At 41.4% G+C, this 22367-nt stretch overlaps 3 protein-coding genes across 5 annotated transcripts in view; 1 reads left to right on the forward strand and 2 right to left on the reverse strand.

Moving 5' to 3' along the window:
* ddah1 (dimethylarginine dimethylaminohydrolase 1) overlaps window positions 1–6003 on the reverse strand; it is an 86184-nt gene extending 80181 nt beyond the window's left edge. Inside the window, exon 1 of one of the 2 annotated variants that reach the window (XM_056377777.1) lies at window positions 5664–6003. The gene's annotated coding sequence lies outside the window, so the exon portion shown is untranslated. The remainder of the gene's footprint in view (window positions 1–5663) is intronic. The other variant, XM_056377779.1, reaches the window with a different exon arrangement.
* Window positions 6004–7126: 1123 nt separating this feature from the next.
* On the forward strand, window positions 7127–9933 carry ccn1 (cellular communication network factor 1). The gene is made up of 5 exons (XM_056377776.1): window positions 7127–7382; window positions 7581–7806; window positions 8126–8470; window positions 8594–8796; window positions 8915–9933. Exons 1-5 carry the CDS (start codon window positions 7335–7337, stop codon window positions 9215–9217), a joined length of 1125 nt encoding a protein of 374 aa, XP_056233751.1. The 5' UTR covers window positions 7127–7334; the 3' UTR covers window positions 9218–9933.
* An 8217-nt stretch (window positions 9934–18150) lies between these two features.
* The window catches only part of znhit6 (zinc finger HIT-type containing 6), a 31099-nt gene continuing 26882 nt past the window's right edge, over window positions 18151–22367 (reverse strand). Inside the window, exons 9-10 of one of the 2 annotated variants that reach the window (XM_056377529.1) lie at window positions 21375–21499; window positions 18151–18960 (exon numbers count right to left, since the gene is read on the reverse strand). In XM_056377529.1, coding sequence (XP_056233504.1) covers window positions 18449–18960; window positions 21375–21499 — 637 coding nt within the window. In that variant the 3' untranslated portion in view covers window positions 18151–18448. Of the gene's footprint in view, window positions 18961–18980; window positions 21211–21374; window positions 21500–22367 lie in introns of those variants that run through there. The other variant, XM_056377531.1, reaches the window with a different exon arrangement.

The raw sequence follows: 22367 nt of genomic DNA on the forward strand, positions 1-22367 counted from the left end.
AATGGTTAAAATCATTATTCAAGTAAAAATGCGATACATCTAACATCTGACCTCTCAGTTTGAGGGATTTGCTGCTTTTCTGTCTTGTGAGATAGTAAACTGGATATATTTTGGTTTTGGCCTGTTGGGGAGACAAAGCAAGAAATCTGAAGCGAGTTGGGAAACACTTGATCATTTTTCACCATTTTCCGTCTCTTCTTTTATGTTAATCAAAGTATAATTGCTGGTTGCGGCCTCATTTCTACTATAACGATGACTGTTTCTGGACCACTGTAACATTCCTACAGAAATGCCCCTGTGTTTTAAGATTTATGCAGGATGCTTTCTGGAATGAGTGTAAAAGAAACCATTTGTTAGGAATATGAGAACACAATTTAATTAAACAATAAATAAACTATTTCATGGACACCAATCATTTGCACAATATCTGATCATGTATCAAGATTGACATATGTTGAGAAAATATATGACATTTTAATGTTATAAGATCCCCAAGATATTTTATCTATCTTTACCAGATCTCCTTGCCCTTATTGAACTGAGTTCTTACACTAATGCACTGAAGCTTTATGCCCCTCACTTGTAAGTCACTTTGGATAAAAGCGTCCGCCTAATGAGTAAATGTAAATGTAGAAGAAACAGTAATAAAAAGTGGCCAGTATCTCTGTAAAAATCTAAATGGTCATAAAGCGGAAGATCATAAACAATGGATGAACATAGTGAGGGATGTTTTTGATGTCTGACTTGAGGAATAAGGGTGAGATCTTTCCTGGACAACCTTACTAGAAACAAAAGAGACGCTATCTTATCTGGATCTTCCCAAAGCTAGGGACATAAAGACATTAGAGTAACAAATATAGACCCTGCTTGGATTCCATGCTTTATTAAAATACACTTCGATTGCTGCAAATAAAAACTGATAAAGACAGATCATAAGAAGAAATGTCTGTTCTTGAACTTGAGGACATGTGTATCTGCTTCACTCTTGGCAGACTTTAAGAAATAATGTACACAAACTTCAAGGGCAAAGAATATATACAGTATAAATCTCTACTTGTCCTGCAGTGTGTGAAGTGTAAGGCAAGAAGAGTGTGAAAGGAAGAGCAGTGTAAGTATGTGTGTGTATGGGAGGAAGAAGGGTGTTTGGTGGGGGGGTTATATTCCCTATGGTGCCATCTAAGGAAGGTTCTGGGCCCGGTGAAGCTGTCTGAATGGATGGAATGTTTCTTCAGACGTCCCAGAAGCACATTCTTCCACCGCGGGACCTCGGTTTGTCTTTTCTTGTTCCAGATTCACTCAATTATCCCCGACTGCTCTAAACATTCCAGGAGCCCCACATTCCTTTTTCCACTCCAGCCAGGATCACCAACCACCACCCTCCTCCCAACACTAACACCTGCCCCCACCCAGGCTTCTTCTTTTTTTCCATCATTCCTCATCATGGATGGACGTGGCCCAAGAAAAGACCCTCTCTTTTCTCTTTTCTCTCCATGCTGAGGAATTTCGGTTACTTTGGATGAAGGAAAGCCCTCATACTTCAGGCACACCTGGCTGTTACATTGTGCAGCTATAAAAGAAAATGAGTGAAAGCAGACACGATGCTCCAGCTGCGGCACCAAAAGCAGCGCCTCTTTATTTGTCTGGTATGATTGGACTCATGATGAGATTGTAGACGTCTAATGTGACACAGACATGCCTGATTACACAGGTGCACAGAGCACATTTAGCTTTTGGTATTCAGAAAAATTCATAAGCCTAATTACCACAGAAGATAATGTGATGAAATGGCATGAAATGAAATGATAAAAATGGATGTTTCTAGATGGAAACGATTAAGATGTTTTTCTGCTATCTAAGAAAAATTTGGAGTAAATGTCAATTTTGATAAGAGTCTGTCGGCATTCGACAGTAACAGACAAGACAAGTTTCATTTAGAGGAAAGGATGTACAGACATTTATCATCATGTACCTTTATCCAAAACTAGTAGTTTTGCCATTTACGTGCACTTACACCAACAAAGTCTTGTAGGATCTTGGAGCAAGTAAAATAAGAAACAAAAGAGGAAACAGATGCTATATCTACTATAGGTAGATAAGTTCTTTTGAACATCCAATCCAACATACACCATCCTGCTGCTGTAAATACTCACTTATGCACAAAATATGCAACAATCCCTGGCTGAAAATAGCTCCAAGCAAATGCACTACCTACTCCTCTTTGAGTAAAGTTAGCTAAAAACTACAGTGCCCAACTGTTTTAAGAAATTACTAGGCTATTTTCAAAAATGAAACTCTATGTTTGTGACAGTTTGTGTTTGAGAGCCACGGATAAGACCAACAGACTAACACATAGGTTAGCCTTATCCTTTAAGCAATGTATTTGCACATTAAGTATCCGGAGCTAGAGCAGGCAGGTTGAGGGCAATCGGATACCAAAAAGGTACAACACTTCATCATACAATAACTCCAGGAATGCAGTGAATTTTAGAGATTGATGATATTGTTTCAGAATATCAAAGGCAGAATTTCTCCTTGAACCTCTCTTTCCTACAATTGAATAAGACACAAATGGCAGACATTTTTCCACATAATCATAACTGCTGATTACGTTTTTTGACAAAGTGGAGACTCTTCTTTTGTCATTTTTTGACAGGGCCCGTAGATTCCTCTAATCTTTACAGCGGGGTGCTGACAGTATGTGAATGTTAACTGATCCCATTTCACAAGGATTAGTTTGTTCTTCTGTGTTTCGCATTTCAGATGCCTTGGGCAAGTTTCATCAGATCTGAATAGAGATATTAAATCTTAATCAACAGAATAATTTAATCATCCTGTACCAGTACATTTTGCACAGGCAACATAAAAAATTGGGCTGAACTTCAGCCCATTTGTCATTGTGACCTTTGTAGCCTTTATATCAGAGTTTTGATCCGTCAGCAGTGTATTGTTGCTCTTCTCCCCCTCAATCGGTCAAGTTCCCACCCAAGCAACTAATGACTTCAGTTTTCTCATTTTTGCCAACACACTTCTTTAAATAGTGTTGTTGCACTTCCCTGATGTGTGATATTGTAGCAGCATGTTGACTACACAATAAACCGCACAAGTACACAAGAGACCCGTCTCATGATGCTGTTTGTGGACTGTGTAACAGGCCTGAGTGTCCTGTGTTGTGGACTTTAGCTTCACCACTGTCACATAGTAGCTAAGCACTGGCCACAATCCTACTGATCATACCCTACTGAACCATGTCCTGCACATTACAATAGCAATAAACAACAGGAATGTACTGACTGTTTTTTGCACAAGATCATGAACAGAGGTGGACTACTTGCAGAATATTTTCTAATCACAAGTAAAAATGCAGTCTTCAACTTTAAGCATAAACTGCACAAACCCAAAATAAACTTGAAGGGAGAAATTACACAATACAGGATATGAAAAAATTTCACTCATAACAAGATTATGAAACGGCGATCCTCCCTCAAGGTCTTTTCATTTAATTACATCAAGATAACAAAGACAAAATGATCTAACTCTTGGGGTCACAGCCAGGACTGTGCCTCAATCAGCGAAACCTACCCACAAACGTTCCAATGAAATTCATGTGAATCTGTGATCTAGGGAGTTCTGTCATCCTGCAGCCTTTTCAGATCTTCAGAACTTGGCTTAGTGTTTTAATCATGGGCTTCATCTCTGCCCTGGTTTACACGAGAACGACTCATAACTCAGCAGACTTCCTGCTGCTCTGTGTGCTGACAGAGAAAGGAAATGTTGCTCATACACACTGCATACCAGGGATGACATTTATCTTGAATATATTACAATGGAATCTGTTGTCTAAACACGCCGGACTGTCCTGTTCTGTTCCATCTGTCACTTAGACAGAAATGGGGAGGCTGAGGTCTGCTCGCCACAGACTTCCTGAGAACGCCGTCTCTTCAGCTGTGAGAGCTTCTTGTGGGATCAGACAATAGGTTTCCATTACACTGAGCCGCAACACAACACACAATCTCTCAAACTTTAGTCAACAGTGAAATCGCATAAGCGTCTCAGCTGGAGGCTGTGAAGCTGCTCAGTTAGCCATGTTACAGAGCTGTGAGCATAATCCAGTGATAATGTCTGTGAAGGAGAGACACCCCGTCCTCAAGTTTTTTTTTTGGGGGGGGGGCAAAGGAGTGTGTAAACTGTATGCATGTGTGATGGGGGTTCTCAGACAGCCTTAATGGAAACTATTATGCCAGGACAATTACAACATGGAGACGCATGTCCAGCTTTTGGAATGTTTCCTGAGCTGAATGGGTAATTATGGAATGAATGTTATTCTCCATTGACGCACAATGACAACACTGTTTCCCCTCGCCATAACAGCCATATACACACACACTCGCATACAATAGACTTAAGATCAACACAGCAGAGGACAATCAAACAAGACATGACATAAGACCGGCTGTACAAGCAGTCCACAGACATTAAAGGGGTATTCCAGCAAATTTAGTATTGCACTTCCACAAAGTTAGGAGACTTATGAGAGGCATTAAGAGAAGAATGATCAAAATTGATGGTCGGGATATCCTGACTTTTAGTTCCTTGGGCCAAGATCTGAAAATGCTGGATCCTACAGTTCCCATAATGCCCCCAACACCATGTTGTTGTTAAAGCATCCCTGCCTGGTCCATGTCTTTCAATCACCTTGAACCAGTTCGTTATGCACCCTGTCTCTTAAAAATATTTCATCTCCAAACCCAAACAGAGATGATGACATTAACAGGGGTAAGTTTTTTTCAACCTAAAGCTCCCTTCAGTGCTTTAGAAGATCTTTTCCAACTGTTTTCACGGGCTGACTAGTACTGATGAGGAAACTGATGCTGATGCGTAAAATCAATGGAGTGCCCTTCCAGAATCTTACATTTTATATTTACATATGGCACACACACACACACACACACACACACACACACACACACACACACACACACACACCACACACACACACACACACACATATGAACACACACAGAGCCAAAAAAAAAAACACACAAGATAGAAAAACACGTGCTCACACAGACACACCCCCTGTCCAAATAGGCTGTACGCACACACACACACACACACACACACACACACACACACACACACACACAAACACACACAGAGTCACACCTCCTATTCACACGTACACAAGCAACAGGCTATATGAATCAACAACGTAATCGTATAAATATGACCTGTTCTGTTCTGCTTACTGACATGTGGATATTGGTCATTCTTCATATCATGCACATAGTTATCCTTTACACATCACCATCTAGTGTCTTGAACTGGAAGTATGAAATCACGTCCGTAAAATCAAAACCTAAACCCAGACAGTCCGCGTGAGAAACCCTCAGTTACGTCAAGTCTATAAAAAAAAAAGTTTCAGTGTTCAGTGTCCGCCTGTCCAGCTCGGGCATGAAATGACTAGAGAAAAAAAAAACACTTTCAAGAGTTATTTACTTTTGCTGAAAGATCTCATATTCTATTTTAGCTGCTATGATTCATATTCATATATCGGGAGTGCGATGATGAGTCAGGGTTTTGCAGGTAAACGCTGAGTCGTGGTCATCAAAGAGCCCGTGGAATAAAGTGACGACGAAGGAGAAGAAGAAGTTTTAAAAACTCACCGGAGAGGCTCTTCGGCCGTCTGGTTCAGTGCTGCTGGCTCAGTGTGTATCGTTATGTTAAGTCTACACAGGAGGCTACGGGGGAGAGAGAAGTAGAGAGATGTCCGATCCCTATAAACACAAACAAACAGTCTGCTCTCATGCAAAATGTCCTCTTTAGCCGTTCATGGTCATAATAACGGTTTATGTTGCGTCTTTACGCATTTCGTTTCCCTCTGGTGAATGTTTTCATCAATCGGAATAATTGGAAAACTTCGGTGGAGGGGACTTATTGAGACCCCTGATGTAGAAAAAAAAAAAAAAAAAAAAAAGTAGTCAAAGACCAAGTAGATTTGTCTCCCCCCACCAACACCACAACATCTCTTGTGGAAAATTGGATCACTTCACCTACACCGGGACCCCCACTCCCCACCCCGCACCCCCCCAAAAAGTGATGGACAGATTGCGTGAAAAGTCAAATTGCCTCAAGGAATGAATGCAAAGGAATTTCCCTGCATGAAGAACATATTTAACAAGCCTTTAAGCTGTCAGGAATGCTTTGTGGTCTGCTGGCCAAAGGGAGAGAAATATGTTAATAATGTGGGCTACTGCCATACCAAATATGGCAATATTGTTACGTCTGAGCTCTGGTGCGCATCTGGAAATGCTTAGCTCCTCTGAATAAAGGCACTGCAGAGCCAGAAATAGACACTGTTAAACGTATTTCTGCCCACACCTTTAAGACTCACAGACAAAAACCTACAGCTATTTTAAATGTGGCCACTACAACAACCTATAAAAGTGTATTTAACAAATTGCTTTAATCAGCAAAAGCATTACTGCAACAGAAATCACCACTAGTCTCATTCTCATGCGGGAGACACTGTATAAATGACACTGAAATTAGTTTATAGTTACATTAAAATACCTTTTGGCACGTTTTCTACACACTGGGATGTTACTTTGGGATGATAGGTGACATGTTTTATGATATTTTAAATCACAGGGTAACATGTTTTAAAACCTAGAACCTGTCAACAGTTGGACTGAAACCAATAACTTATAAAATATCAAATTATTTCTTTCACTTATTTGTGGACAAAGTGAAAAAAACACGTATCCCACCCAGGAATTATTATCACAGACAAAAAGAAGTTACAAAAAAGCCCATAAAATCCACTACTTCTACAGAAAACTCCACTGAACTTGAGTTGATAGATGTGAGAAGCAAGCAGAGGAAGAAAATGAAAGGGGGTATAAACAAGAAGGGAAAAATGTGAGACGGAAAAGTGTGTTCAGATGGGATCCAGGGGGGAAAAATCCATTTGAGAAAGAAAAAAGAGAAAGGTTTAGACAGGGTGGAGCTTAGGTCTTGGATGGAAAATGCGCCGAGAAACATTCCTGGCATAGTTTGGGAACAGTTCAGCAGGCAGCCCAGGAACGACGTCAGCTTCCCACTACGGTATAAAAGTCCGGAGGTGGCCGGACCTCAGCAGACTGCAACCGCTTTACCAAGAGCTTCATCTACTCTAAAGGAGCCTCTAACACCAGAGACTACCAGCAAACAAGTCAAGAGAGACAGACGACTGAGTGAGGGAATACCTAAGGACTCCTCCGAAGAAAAACTATATCTACTTTTCATAAACTGGGAACAGGATTCCTCTTGAACGCGCACAAGAAAATTTATCCAAGATGCTGATGCTTACTGTTTTCCTCGCCTTCTTTGGAAGCCCGAACTTGGTAAGTTATTTCTCTATTTCAGTCTTAAAGGGAAACGTTTCAGTAGTTATAATTTAGCCTAAGGAGAGGAAAATGAGCAAATGTTTCTTTTAAGGGGACGAAATGCCTAGAGAGTTCTTTAGTTTTGATATGGTCTGTGTGGCATGACTTCAAAAGTTTCAGCTTTTAATAATAAGGGGTTTTGTTGTTGCTGTGCAGGTCCTCTCCTCCTCTTCTTGCCCCTCCGTGTGTGAGTGCCCGCTGGAGATGCCCAAGTGCGCACCCGGCGTGAGCGTGGTCCTGGATGGCTGCGGCTGCTGCAAAGTTTGCGCCAGGCAGCTGAACGAAGACTGCAGCCTGACCGAGCCTTGTGACCACACTAAAGGGCTGGAGTGTAACTTTGGGGCCAGCTTTGCTGCTGCTACTAGTCGTGGCATCTGTCGAGGTATGTATCAAGATCACTCAGCTCCAGATGTGCATGCCTCTGAAGTTTTTCTTTTTAGAGAAAATAAGGGAGCTTAATTCAGGAGTATGGGAACCTGTGTGATTTCAACACTGTGGAATGCAGCTAGGAGGAAACTTAGACTAAACCTCAAAGCACAGACAGCCCACTGTGGAGGGAAAGAGACTCCTCAGGCAGCCTGAAGAATTTCACAGTTTAACTGATCCTTATCTGGCAGCCATGTGATGTCTTCAGCAGACGTCTCTGAGCAGAGCAGGAAAGAATAACATTCCTTTCCTCCTGTTTTTTCTCCCCGCTGCAGCCAAGTCAGAGGGCAGACCCTGCGAGTACAATAGCAGGATCTACCAGAATGGAGAGAGTTTCCAGCCCAACTGTAAACACCAGTGCACATGCATCGATGGGGCAGTGGGATGTGTGCCACTGTGCCCACAGGAGCTCTCCCTGCCCAACCTGGGCTGCGCCAACCCAAGACTGGTCAAGGTTGCAGGCCAGTGCTGTGAGGAGTGGGTGTGTGATGATGGCAAGGAGACAGACATCCTGGAGAGGATCTTTGGAAAGGACACAATGACAGATGAACTGGAAAGAGACCTCACCAACAGGAATGAGCTCATTGAAATTGTCGAGGGAGGACTCAAGTCTCTACCAGGTAAGAAGCAGCCTTTTATTCTGGAAATGTTTTTTTTTCTGGAACCGTCGATGGAAAGATCTTAAAGTGAGTAAGATTTCAAGTTGCTAACTTGATGTTTTTTTTTATTTCTTTTAATCACAGCATTCAGACCACAGCCTGAAGTCCACATGTTTGACAGCCAGAAGTGCATCATCCAAACCACACCCTGGTCCCAGTGCTCCAAGAGCTGTGGAACTGGCATCTCCACCAGAGTCACCAACAACAACAGCGAGTGCAAGCTGGTCAAAGAGACAAGAATCTGTGAAGTGCGGCCATGCACCCAGTCCCCTTACTCCAGTCTGAAGGTAAGCTTGAGCCACCATGATTGAATGAAATGGAAGCATGCATGACACTGAAAACACGCCACTGCTTGGTCCAAGTGCAAAACTAATCTCCATCTCCCTTTTGTTTAATCCTCTGCAGAAAGGAAAGAAGTGTAGCAGAACCAAGAAGTCCAGTCAGCCAGTGAAGTTCACCTACGCCGGCTGCTCCAGCCTGAAGAAGTACAGGCCCAAGTACTGCGGAGCCTGCGTGGATGGGCGCTGCTGCAGCCCTCACGTCACCAGAACCATCCGGGTCAAGTTCCGCTGCGAGGATGGCGAGACCTTCAACAAGAACATCATGATGATCGAGTCCTGCAAGTGCACCTACAACTGTCCCCATGCCAACGAAGCCTCCTACCCCTTCTACCGCCTCTCCAACGACATCCACAAGTTCAGAGACTGATTGGTGACGAACGTGCAAACCCCTCAACAAGAGAAAGAGATCATCAGCATCGCTGGCGGCCAATGGCAGTCCAGATGAATGCAGGGGTGTAAATAGACCACCAATCAACTACCAGCTTCTTGTTGTAACTAGATTCCCAAGGAATTGTGGGCTTACATCATGAGGACTTAATGAAGTGCACTGTTTGCTGTGACTACATCAGCATTCTTAATAAGAACTGCTTCATATTAATGGAGCATCTGAAGTAGCTTCGTTATGGAGCAAGATGTAATTAATATTTGTACATTTATGTTAGTCGCTGATATCAATTCACTGTGTATATTTTGATCCTTTACATCAGACATGACCCAGACTGTAGACTTGTGTGTGTATATGTAGATATGCACATGCGCAACTTCAATTAGCATACCATCCTGTATCTTAAGAACATGACACCGAAATGTAGCCTCTTGACTTGTTTAACAAGTGTGCGGTTTCATTCCTTCCTGACGTGGGCATTACTGTTCATGTTTTGTGGCAGCTATTGAACTCCCTTCATGAAAAAGACAAAGCGAAACATGTCAAAGGATGAATGAATGTTTTTATTATTGTTATTAATATTATTTATCGAAAAATGTAGCTACTTTATTTGGATATTATGTGTCATACTGGAATAAATTGTAAAATGATTTAATTTTATATGCTACAAATAAAACTGATTTATTTATGAAATATAACACTGCCTGAGCCCGGTCTGTTCAGACTACACTGCAGGACACAACAAACAAACAAACAAAGAAACAACACTCCCATGCACAAAGGTGGGGGAGGACATTTAAAGTCACTACTTCCAGAGAAAATCCCCCTGTTATATCATTGTGTAGACCCAGCAGATTCTCAGACAGACACTGAGCAGGGTCAGTCTGTTCTTATATAACTCAACCTTGGAGGCTCTCTCTCCTGACTTTCTGTGATTTGGAATGCTATTCTGCAGCAGGCTAGCTTGCTTTCATTTGATCTGGCTAAGCCATACACTTGACTGATTCTGAGAGGGGGGAAAAAAAGATTAAGTCCACGAGTAGCAATGAGTATGGGAGTATGCCAAGAATCTTAAGTGCTGCTCTGAATGGGCTGGGATTAGACACCATGCAACAAGGACAATGACTATTATTGTATACAATGGGGTGTATACAAAGCATGCATTCCCGGGTAAGCTTTTTTTCACACGGTGGAATAGCACTACCAAATTGACCTAATTCATTAGCAGTTGCCTTTAACAGTGAATTAGTTGCATTGGCCTCTGCTGGCTCTTAAACTGCAGGGGTCTGCTAAAGAGTTGTAAACAGCCCTGCGGAGTACGGAGGGCTTAAGTTTCCCTTCCAGGTTTCACTTTAACAGGCATTAAGAAATACTATTATGAGGGAGAAAAAGGGGAAGGACAGGAAACAGGGGTGACATATTTGCTTCTGTGGTCATAGAAAACTTTAAATTTAGTTTTCCAGCTACTGAGACAGTGTGTTGCTACTGTCACATAAACACCACATGACTCTTTCTCATTATTTATGTTTACCTGAGCTCAGATTGGTCATGTAAGCTTTAAGCCTGTGAGTTTTATGACCACAAGGTACATTAAACACATGCAATATGAAATAATAAAGTGATAAGTATCAGTCTGAAGTGGACACGTTTTTATTTTTGAGACACAGGGTCTGGTGGCAGATGCTTGCACCTGGTATAAATACCTACAGTACAGTTTGAACTGGGGTAGGCAGAGCAAAGCTCAGGGGCAACGACAGGGAAGGGTTTCTTTTTTGATCCAGGTAGAGGGAGCGGCTCAGGAATGCAGCAGTGGCTCAGAAAGCAGACATCCTGATGGGCGGCAGATGTTGGAAAATATTTCAGAGCAACATGTTCACTTTAGCTAAGAAGATTTTCCAAATATACACAAACACTCCCAAGTCCTCACTTGTATCCACAAAAGGCATTTTATCCTCTCACAAACAAGTATAAAAAGCTGTCTATCTCAATCTACATGGCACTTGTGCACAACTTTCCTGCATAGCTGTTGGAAATAAGTCTTAATCAAGTGTATTTAATAAGAGGTTGAGCAGGACACGTTGCCTTTGATTGAACTGCATACCACACAGGATGTGCCCACTGAGGTTTTACAGATTGCTCACATGAAAGGCTTCTGAGGTTTACCTAATCACAAAGATGTGTGGCTGCCCCTTGGAGCCTGGATTTACAGTCAAAACACTTTCTGGGAGCCCTGTTTTTCCTCTTTCTCTTTGTGTTGCTTCCTTAAGGAAAAAAATTTTCATCTCTGTCCTTCATAGCTTGTAAAGTGCCATGCAATCGGACTGTCATTTGTCTTGTTAACACAATGCAGCTAACGTGGTTATGTAATGGCAACTGTATGTTATGTGAGCAGTCCTTTCGGTCATCCGTAACATTCCTTCATAATGTACAGACAAGCACAGTAGCGAGGCTCACAGTCCCTCAGCCTTAGCTGTCTGAGAGAACCCAGAGATTACGTTTATTGTGAGAAATAAACCACGGTGCCCCGGCCAACACAGCACAAACCTGTAAAAACTATTGCTCTCAGACACACAGGCAAACAAGACTCTCACACACAGGCGCCCCTGCAATTAAATCACTCAGCGACTACCTCATTCCCCCGAACCCAAAATGTGTTTATATGACAAAGACATTAGCATTAAAGCTTCATCAAGCACTACGTAATGCTGTACAACCAGAAGCTAACAGGATCAAGAGTGGCCATTACAACATACTGGAAGCTGCTGAGCACTGATGTCAGCTATTTAACAACCCCCTTGTCTATAACCTCAGGTTAATATTCACTGTTATAAGGAAACCAGGGGCAAGAAGCAGAGGGGGTTAGAGGCTGGACACCAACTACAAATACACAGGCATCTACTTTAAAAAGCACCATCTGCTGGACAAAAGAGGAAAAAGCATTCTCTGTATGATTTTTATCTCGACTGACTCACCTGGTAACACCTGCACATTTTAAAGACTCACTGCTATCAAATGTGCAACAGAATCTGGAATCTTACAAATACTATTTTAAATGAGGTATCTACATATTACATTTTGATTCCTCACTGTAGTAAAGTGATGTAAGCGACATCCATTTGCCAAATCCTGACAGGGTGTGGGACCCTCTCACTGCAATCAGCATGAGCGCACACACGCACGCACGCACACACACACACACACACACACACACACACACACACACACACACACCAGCGACAGTGATTCAAGCCTTCGGACACACCCATCAGATCCCCATCTGCAATTACATGAGAATAACTGATGAGCGGGCTTAGGGGGAAATCAATTCCCTCCCAGGCTGTTGGACTGTTCAGTCTGTCCCCAGAGGGCCGCTGGCTACTGCAGTGATTATTTGCTCAAACAAGCTGAGCATTGATGGGAGAGGCAGCTCTCAGTCTTTGGGTGTCTTGAATCTCTGCCCAGTGGACACAATGTTGGACTGAATAATCTCCAAGGGGGCACATACCGTCAACAGCTGAGCTAATGTTGGCATTTGACGCTCTCGCCATTGTTTGACATGGGCAGACCAATGAGGTCACATAATCAGAGGCTGTATTGTTGCTTTCACTTCCCTTTTAAATGTTAAAGAGATTCAGCACTACAACCTCTCTGGGTTATTTTAACAATTACCCTAACCCCAAATGGCTAAAATGTTACTGATATGTTAATATTGATTTAAAATGTGGAGCCTCAATATTGAATACTGAGACAGTAATGAATGCCACACAGAACATCTCAGATACTGAATATCTACAGATTACCTTACACACTTGTATCACATGTAGACATTAAACTGACATAACCTCTCAAAATGAAGATGATTGACAGCAGCAGAATCTAGAAAAGTGTAACTCTAGTGGACACTAGTTTGCAAAAGCAAATGCCACAGCTCTTTATAACCAATGCAGATATTTACTCATAAATGACTCTAAAACATTTATCAAATGTGGGACACATAATTGCAGAAAAGATATATTTAATTTCTTTCACAGATAATTTAAATCTAATTTAGTAATTTAAATCCGCACCACAAGAATTAATGTCATAAAATACAATTTTCTTGGTTAGCATTTAAAAATGTGCTTTGAACTCTCAAGCAGTGGTGGGGCTGAAGATCAGGATTGTGCTGATGTTCCTATGGAACATTAAGTGACAAGAGTGATGAATTTTCCGACTCTTTTGTCTCCCCCATGCTGGGTAATTGCAGTCTGGATTCCACTTTTGTGAAGGGATAAGGGCTAGTAAGGCCTTAGTCATTATATCGCCACCAACTTTCCCCTGTAACACAACTTCTGATTTCTTCTGCATCTTTTGATCTCCGGAGCTGACTATGGTTGTGCCATGGAAATGTAGCTAATGAGTGGCAACTATGACTGTAGTGTTCATGCACTAAAAATGTGCCTGCTGATCTCCTTTGTCACAAAGTGCAATTAGGTAAACACACAAAAAGACAGATATAAATGTAAGGAAAGAAGTATATAGATATGCACTTACCAAATGCGGCCTTGCATTCAGTGCTACGGATACAAACGGTACAAGCTGACTCAACAGAGTAGATGGTGAGGCACAATTTGATGACATTCAGGATGTTTCATTAGAATGAAAAATGTCACAGCATTTCATCTCAACTGTAAAGAGAATACAATGAAGAATATAAGTGTTAATGTTTTCAGCATATCAAACTTTTTGAATGTCATATCTCTAGCCCTGTGGGATATATAGTCCCTTTCACCATTCTCAAGACCAGATGAAGTGAACAGCTCCACAGAGAGAAGTTCAAGAGGCACCCTATTCATATGCCTGAAACACCTCTACTGGCTCCTGTCAATGCAAATAAACAGCTTTTTCACTCTGAGCTTCATCTGGATGTCTGTCCCTAAAGCTGAGCCCAGACACCTTTCACAGGAGACCCATTTTACTGCTTGTATCTGCAATCTTATTCCTAATGAGGGCAGAAACGTGGATAGATACTGGACACCTAGAAACCTGGAGGTTGAGACTTGGTTGCGACTCGGCTGCACACCACCCTAGGACCTGAGCAGATGCCTTAGTTTACCTCAACAGCAACCACAGCTAAAAAGAAGGTCAACCATGTAAAGCATATCCAACTAGAAACTTTCCTTGGATGCCATTCTCCATCTCTTGCCCTGTTATAATAAAGGGATAAAAAATCCTCCAAATAGTACTTTAATAAAGCTGATGCTGTGAGTAGTGTTGGCCTCCTTATAGAATACCTAGCGACTACTCCTTCATGCACTGCAATCGGAGTCAGTTTTATCTATGCAGAGGTTAGTGCTGCAAGACCACTGCCACTCAACAGGTAACACACCAGACCCATATATACTGATAATGCCCCATAGGTTCAGGTCCGGTTACCAGGTGCTTGCCTATGAGGACCGTTTCCAGGCCTGCTTCCAGGAACTGGACCAGGTTTCCCTGATTTGACACAGTCACTCCCTCCCAAAACAATGTAGATTGATTAATCATGTTTAGCGAACCCCCTCATCTGAGGCCAGTTTGCTTTGGGAGACGCCTAGCCTACTCCTCCATCATGATGAAATGGCAATAATTTCATACTGGTGTTCTTTAAATGGTAAATAAAAAGAACATGTTACCCTTTGAACTGTAAATCATTCTGTATGAGCTTAAATGTAGTCCCAACCAGTTACCATTTAGTGCAGCTGCGACATGGTTAGATTGATGGTTACATGCCTTTGGGATCATTTGGTGCTCCCTTTTTATCTTATTAACCAATAACTTACCTATATTGGAAAATTATTGGGTGAGATGAGGTCAGTTAGGACAAAACAGCGACCATAATGTAGGAGAGAAAATATGACGAGGTTCGTGAGACAGTGGAAGGTGTCTAACGACCATTTCACCACGATAACTCTAGGCTGATAATAGGAGAATAACACAGACAACCAGCAGGCTCTGTTGGTCCGGACTGTCAGCTTGACACAGGACAGACAAAAGGGAACAAGTGAATCACTTCCTGCAAACATCTTACTGGGGATCAGTCTCCGAGGTGACAGTGGTGACAACATTGCTGGACTGTTTGTGTTGGAGTGCGGCAATGACGTTTGTTTATTCTAAACCAACGATGTGTTCAATCAACCAAAGGCTCTGGAGCAATCTACCTCTACTGTCCGAAATTGTGATTTAAGGAAATCATAAGTGATTTATAAAGTGCACATACTACACTAAAGCCCCACAAATTTATGGTTCATCTTACGAGTGACTTGCAAGTTGTGAGTATGGATTCATGAGGAAAGCGTTTCTGAAAATCACAACGACTGAGCCTGTGTATTCTGAAAAGGTAATGTTTTTGTTGACACATACAAAATAACTGTCTTCAGATTTTATAATAGCTCGATGATCTCAACAATGAAAAGCCCATCGAAAACCACAATGGTGGAGTCTTCCAAAATGTCACATAACATCATGTCTTTTTAGGAAAAACAGATGGCCTTGTTTAGTAGTACTTCTCTATGTTCGGAACAGTGAGATAAGCGAATTATCAGCTGAATGTCAATTCAAAATGTGAAATATGCATGCAAAATTGTAGACTTGGTTTCAGATGAAAAGTGTTTGGTTTTGAACACTGAAAATGTTTTCCATTCATTTTGGAGGTTCTGCTTGATAAATTATTCTCAATGTGCCTAATATCAACCAGTCTGTGTGCTGTGTGAAGACGGGTGACATCAGGCTCTGGAAACATGATTTTGTGCTTCAGTACCTGCCTTTCCTGATGCAGAGCTCTGCCAACATCAGCCTGTTTGTGGATAAGGCCACCACAGCAGAGCTGTGTCTTGAAGCTGATCTCATAAAAACCAGCTCTGCACGCAGTACAATTGAGCCCTGCCCACCAAATCAAGACTAATTAAGTGCAAACCGACTTCAGACATTTCAAAAGGCAATTTAGTTAAAATGGAGGCATTATTTCCAATGCCTGTGCTCTCCACGTACTAAAAACAGCTCAGATTTACTTTTAACAGCAAACAGAAACAAAAGCACAGCTTTTGTGTGGTCACATAGAGTAACTTTATTGAGATAGAAAATTAAGAGAACTGCTAAAATAAAATGGGTGGTAATGAAACCCAGGCGAAGCAATGACAAAAGAAGGAACAGATGTGTAGGCACCAGAGGTTACTACTTCATACTTTCATCTACGTGGTTATGTTACATCAGTTTCAACAGTGTATTAGTCAGCTCAAGAGATGCCACATATTAAAGTACTTTGTCTTTCATGCTGCATCAGATGTTTTGAACTCTAACTGGAAGATTTTTCAAGTGGTATATATTGGTATAATATTAGCACAACGGTCGCTACCGGATGAAGCATTCCCCAACAGCAACAATGTAGAAGGCCTAACACAGCACTATTGTGGCCTGTCTGGAGGACTGAGCATCCCCTTTGCTTTTTTAAAGGAATAATCTGGAATTTTTGAGAAATATGACTTTTCACTCTCTTGCATAGTAGAATTATACAAGAGGATACCTTTGCAAAGAGCCAGGCTAGCCATTTTCCAGTTTCCAGTTTTTATGCTAAGCTAACTGCCTCCTGACTGTAGCTCCATATTTTCTGAATAGCTATCAGACTGATATTGATCTTCTAATTTAATCATCTAGGCAAATAAATGTATAACGGCAAACTATTCAGTTAAAACCTTTGTGCAAGAAACAATGGGTCTGCAGAAAAAAGTAAGCCATGTTTTGGCCTGATTGTGTTTATTCAGCGAATTCTAAGGAGGCCCGGTTAAATATATGAGCATGGTCCGAAATATATAGCAAAATTTAAACATGGACATTAATATAAAGGGTTAAATGAGTTAGGGTCTCTGCATCCTCCCTCAGAGAGGGATGCGCAGTCAGATGTGAGATCATTGCCCCCGACTGCAGAAGGGTGGAAAATGCGTCATCATAGTCCAGACATCAAAGGCGGCCCGTCCATAGGGGTTAACATCCAAAGGAGGTGAGCAGGGGTTATAAAAACACATCTATAAACACAGGCCCCACCAATGGGCCATACTGTCAGTTATTACTGGCACTCTGTTGTTGTAATAAACTAACATTAGGTAAGATGACGGCGTGTAGAGGCACCACATGCGTAAAAACATTCACACAGGGAGACACCCCAGAGGTGTCAGAAAAAACGAGCATGTCAACAACTTTTAATTTTTACTAGCTGATGGAAAAACGAGACTAATGGTCTTACTGACGCTTGACAGAGGGGTCTGGTTTCCCTTAGATTTTAATTAAAACAAATAGCCAACAAAGGGAAACATTACCTCATGAGTGTTACATACAAAGATATGTAATTGTACTGTAACTGAATATAAAGTGCTGAAACTTCTCTTTTAAATATTGAGCTTTGTTCATGAACAAGCTTGTTAGTGAAAAAAAAAATTTCACCTCAAGGTAATTTATTAGCTCTATATTAGATAGTTTTATTAGTTCCAGAGCTTTCAATCATATCAAATGATCTTCATAAGCAGGAGTTTGCCCAGTAGTCACTGAATCGTCTTTCCCTTTTTCTAAGCACTTAGCAATTTCCATGGGAACAGGACATGACAAAACAATTCATCCAGGTCCATTCATCCATGTTCTGTAGTTTTCAATCACATCATATGATCTTTATGAATGGATGTAGTTGGATATGAAGATGACTGAAAGCTCCAGAACAGTTAATAAATGGGCCCTCAGACAGGATTTGCAGAGGAGATAGTGTGTGATGAAGACAGTCAACCACTGCTTCCGAGGTAAAGAATGAGCTTTGAAAATGATATTTTGTTTTTCTTGGTATGATAGTGATAGGTATGCTCGTATTTTAGCGTCCACAGATGTCCAGCAGTATGAAAACAAATTCCCAAAGATTTCCAAAAAATGTCTTTATTTTAAGAAAGTATGCTTCCCGACAGTTACACCTAAATTAACATTAACACATTAACAGTCTCTGTATACACAATGATACATTTAGTAACTTAAAACAATCTGTATAAAAAGACTGAAAACACTGTACAGCCACAAGACCGATGACTTCCTGTCAGATACGCCTGCCTCCTCACTCATGTCATCCTGAACATCTGGGTATTATCATTCCAATCCACAGCTGTCAGCAGCCTCAGCTGATTCATTCTCATCTCGACAGTGATGGGTATGAACAGGCCCCGACTATTTCAGTCCATCTTCTTTAGACATGCTGACCTCAGCACTCTCTGGTTCCACTGATGATAATTCAGCTGCCACAGTGATGTCCTCATTTACACACTGATCCCTGCTGCTGTCACTGTGTTTATTAATGGCACCATCAACATTAATGTCCACAGTGACTCCTAGTTCAGCCTTAATCACCTGTATGTCATTAGCCAGGCTTTTGGTATCACCACAGCCATTATCACATGGAGTATTTTCTTCAGCTTTTCCTTCCTCATCCTCTTTATCCTCTTCACTACTGTCTACAATCTCTCCCTCTTCTAGCTCTTCCTCCACTGATTCTCTCTTGGCCCTTTTCTCCTGTGGTGGTTCAGTTTCAGGGCTGGTCTCTGGGGTTTGCGTCCAGATGTTGGTTCCGCCTGTGGTGCGAGACCCTTGCAGGGATGGTGTAACTTGGGTCAGATCCTCCTTCTTTCGGTCCACCCCTTCACTCTTTGTTGCAACACTACTCCAGGCTGACGCAGGCTCAGCTGAAACAATATGACCCCATTTGTGTATAACATGATTAAACACGACTGATGCAAAAGTTAAATTCTTACATGTTAAAACGTATACGCTATTGATCAGAGTAAGCATTTGCATAGAAATGGTTAGGTATGGCGGGGGTCATGCTTGAACATAAATGCTGAGAAAGAGAGGGTCAGTTCAAATAGTTTGGGAATAATGACGCTATGTTTAAGCTCCATGGTTTCCAGGATGAGGCAGAATGCCAAGCAGTTAGTTATGCAATATAGTAGGGTGGACGTGTATGAAAGAAAGGCTGTAGAATAAATGACTGTAAAATGATAATTGTGAATTATAAGCAATTACTCTCCAACATGATATCCCCAGTCTGGTGAATCATAAAACACATATAATGATGTCCATGAACACATCTTCCTGAAATTCACTTTAAACCTCAGACACTTTGGCCACCACATTTTCCACTGTATCTTTAAAAAACGGTTGTCCAGCTGAGGCTATAATATGAAAGATTAATGTAACTCACATTTTCTTCTTTGTGCTGTAACATGAGATGCAATTAAAAAGCTTTGCTCGTCTCCCATTAACCATTTGTCTTTGGCAGAGACCATTACTTACAGAATTTAAAGGCCCCACACACAAGTTTGAGTTATAGATGGAGAACGTGCATCCTCAGCTGATCATAAATAAAAAATATAAACCTGCTTTGGTTCAGTGTTGACAAACATATGTTTACAAACTTAGATTTAGCTGTTTAGTAAAAGACATGTCAATAAATCAGTACCTATGAGATTTCTCACTTTTGGCATATGCCCTCTCCCATATTCATAGAAACACTTATTCTTTACACCTCCCACCTTTATATATGGCTGACACATCACTTGTTATTCAAACATTTTTTTTCACACTTCAGAAGCCAAGCTATCTTTACCTGTATAACAAGGCTAACTCAACTATCCTCTTGTCCTCAATCTAAAGCAGACACTTTTGGCTCCCAGCACTAGTTTTTTGGGAATTGGGACTTCTTTCACAATTGGTAGATTTGAAGTTTTTCCGACCTTTCTCAAACATTACAATATTGTGGCTTTGCTCCCTAGATAGTACGTTTGTTTGGCAACAACAGTAAAGGCAGCCTGATGTCACCTCACTGGTAATTCTTAAAGGGAAATATTGCGAAAACGTAAATATATTCGAATCAAATGCTGTGAAAGAAGTCTCAGAGTGATTGTGTCTTGATTTTTATTAATGAGGATAACTTTCTCTTTCTCTCATTTTCAAACAATAGCAAGATAAAATGTTATCACAGAGGGGCTGGCTTAGGGTCAATGAGTCCATGAATACAGTCAACCTTGACTGGCTGAATGTAGTTTAAGCCAGAACACTGAGCAGCTGCATGCTGCCTGTATGGAGCCAGCTACAGCCTTAACATTACTGTATCCTCACATAATATGCGGCGGCCACAGTGTCCTATTGCTTGTTATCGCTTCCTGCCAAGCTTCCCAGGCCATGGCATGTGCAATTATCAGGATGTTTCTGTGGCTAACATTATAGCAAAACAGTGTGGCACCAACGCCTTATCGCTGAAAACACACACACACTCAGACTAAAATTACCTTATTCATCATTCAGCCTGTCTGTTCTGACAGCGTAATGATACTGGGTTAGTGTGGTCTTTTGTGACCATACTCGCCCTGCTGAGATAGACACATGTGAGTAGGAAGAAATCGCTGTATATAAACATCTGACTGACAAACAGGTGAGAAAAAGCACAGGCTGACATCCTGTTTATTCATCTTATGTCATTTCACAACTCATGAGGTCACTGTTCAACAGTAAGCCATGTTTGATCCTCTTTTTGGAAATGGTTGCTGTTGAGGTTAACTTGGTGTGCATGATGCTGTGCAGAGCACACTCATTTCCGTTGGGGTAGCATGTTGCCATAGTGAAAAATACAGGAACAGGGACTCTTAAAGTCTCAGCTGGAGAAACCAGGACATGATACAATGCTGTTGGAATCAGTGTAGCCGAGAAGGGTTGGTGTTTGGGAGGTACGTAGAATTTTGATTCATGTCACATATCCACACTTTTGTTTAGTTACAGAAAGCATAGGTTAAAAGTGAAAAGGGACACATTAGGTTGAAGGTAGTGATGAAGAAATGCTTTTTTGCCAATAAAGCATCAGTAGGTTAGTATTGGTGCAGAAATTAAGATAGTCCTTTATTAGTCCCACAGTGGGGAAATTTGCAGTGTTACAGCAGCTAAGGACAGCACAAAGAAAAGGGAAAAATGTCAATATCAAATACTTTAAAAAAGATTAATAATAATAATATAATATGTAAGAATTCGATATTTAAATAGCAGCAGATAAGGGATGTGGCAATTAATTAGCCCAAGGGTGAAAGGTAGATAAGGTTTAGTTTACCTGGTCCTTTCAGTGGATAGTCCTTCCAATATTCTCGGCGTACAACATGCAGCACAGGATATTCAATCAATGTTTTGTAGCTCAGGTTCTCCCTTAGGCTCTTCTGAATGTCCAGCTCATGATACCTATTCCAGATAAAATTGAAGCACAAAAATGACAAAGAGGTGATTACAAGACAACTTAATTACAGCAAGCTAGGTAAATTATGTGACATTAGGCGCATTGTAGGTCATTTGAAGCTTTTAGATGCTAAGTAGCAATGAAGACAGAGCAAAAAATGGCCGCTGTTGCGGAAACTCTTAAACTGGCAGCTGCAGCTTCTTACTTCCAGCCGACTGTGGCATGTTGAAGGCTGAAAATCTTTCAGGATTGATAGAGATTTGAGTCATGGCTTGGCAAAGTCAAGATCCTGCTTGGTGTTCGTCTCAAGAGATGGAAACTGACTTTACCAAGGATCAACAGCATCACTCACAAGCACATGAAGCCGCTGTCTTACCCCTCCCTCAGCTCTTTGTATGAGATGACATCAGTCTAGTCTTGTCTCTAAGTAGTCCTGTCATGCATTAGGGATGCTCATAAATCACTAAATAGTTAACAGGATTCTTGGGAGACATGGGTTGCCTCTAGACTCAACTGATTCAGAACCATCCAGCTTAGGCTGTCATCACCAAAATGCAAGGCATCATACATTTCGGGTATATACAGTAACTGGCACCATCCCCACCACATGTCAAACGCCTGACAGTCTGAAGATCATTGAGCCATTGTTTGTTTTGCTGAAAGCACAGGCAGACTGAGAACCGCCCAGGTAGACACCCACTCCCCAAGCCAATCAAAGCACTCTGCTATAATGTGACATTTACAGGTCTTTACTAGAAGGCCAGCTTCCAAGAAGCCCTCCCTCCTGGAAGAGTTTGGTGGGCTCAAATCATTTCATATGATCCCACAAATAAATGGCAATATGTGTTGGCACTTCCTGCAGGACAGGATAAA

Source organism: Seriola aureovittata, chromosome 6, assembly GCF_021018895.1.
Source record: "Seriola aureovittata isolate HTS-2021-v1 ecotype China chromosome 6, ASM2101889v1, whole genome shotgun sequence".
NCBI classification, from domain to species: Eukaryota; Metazoa; Chordata; class Actinopteri; order Carangiformes; family Carangidae; genus Seriola; species Seriola aureovittata.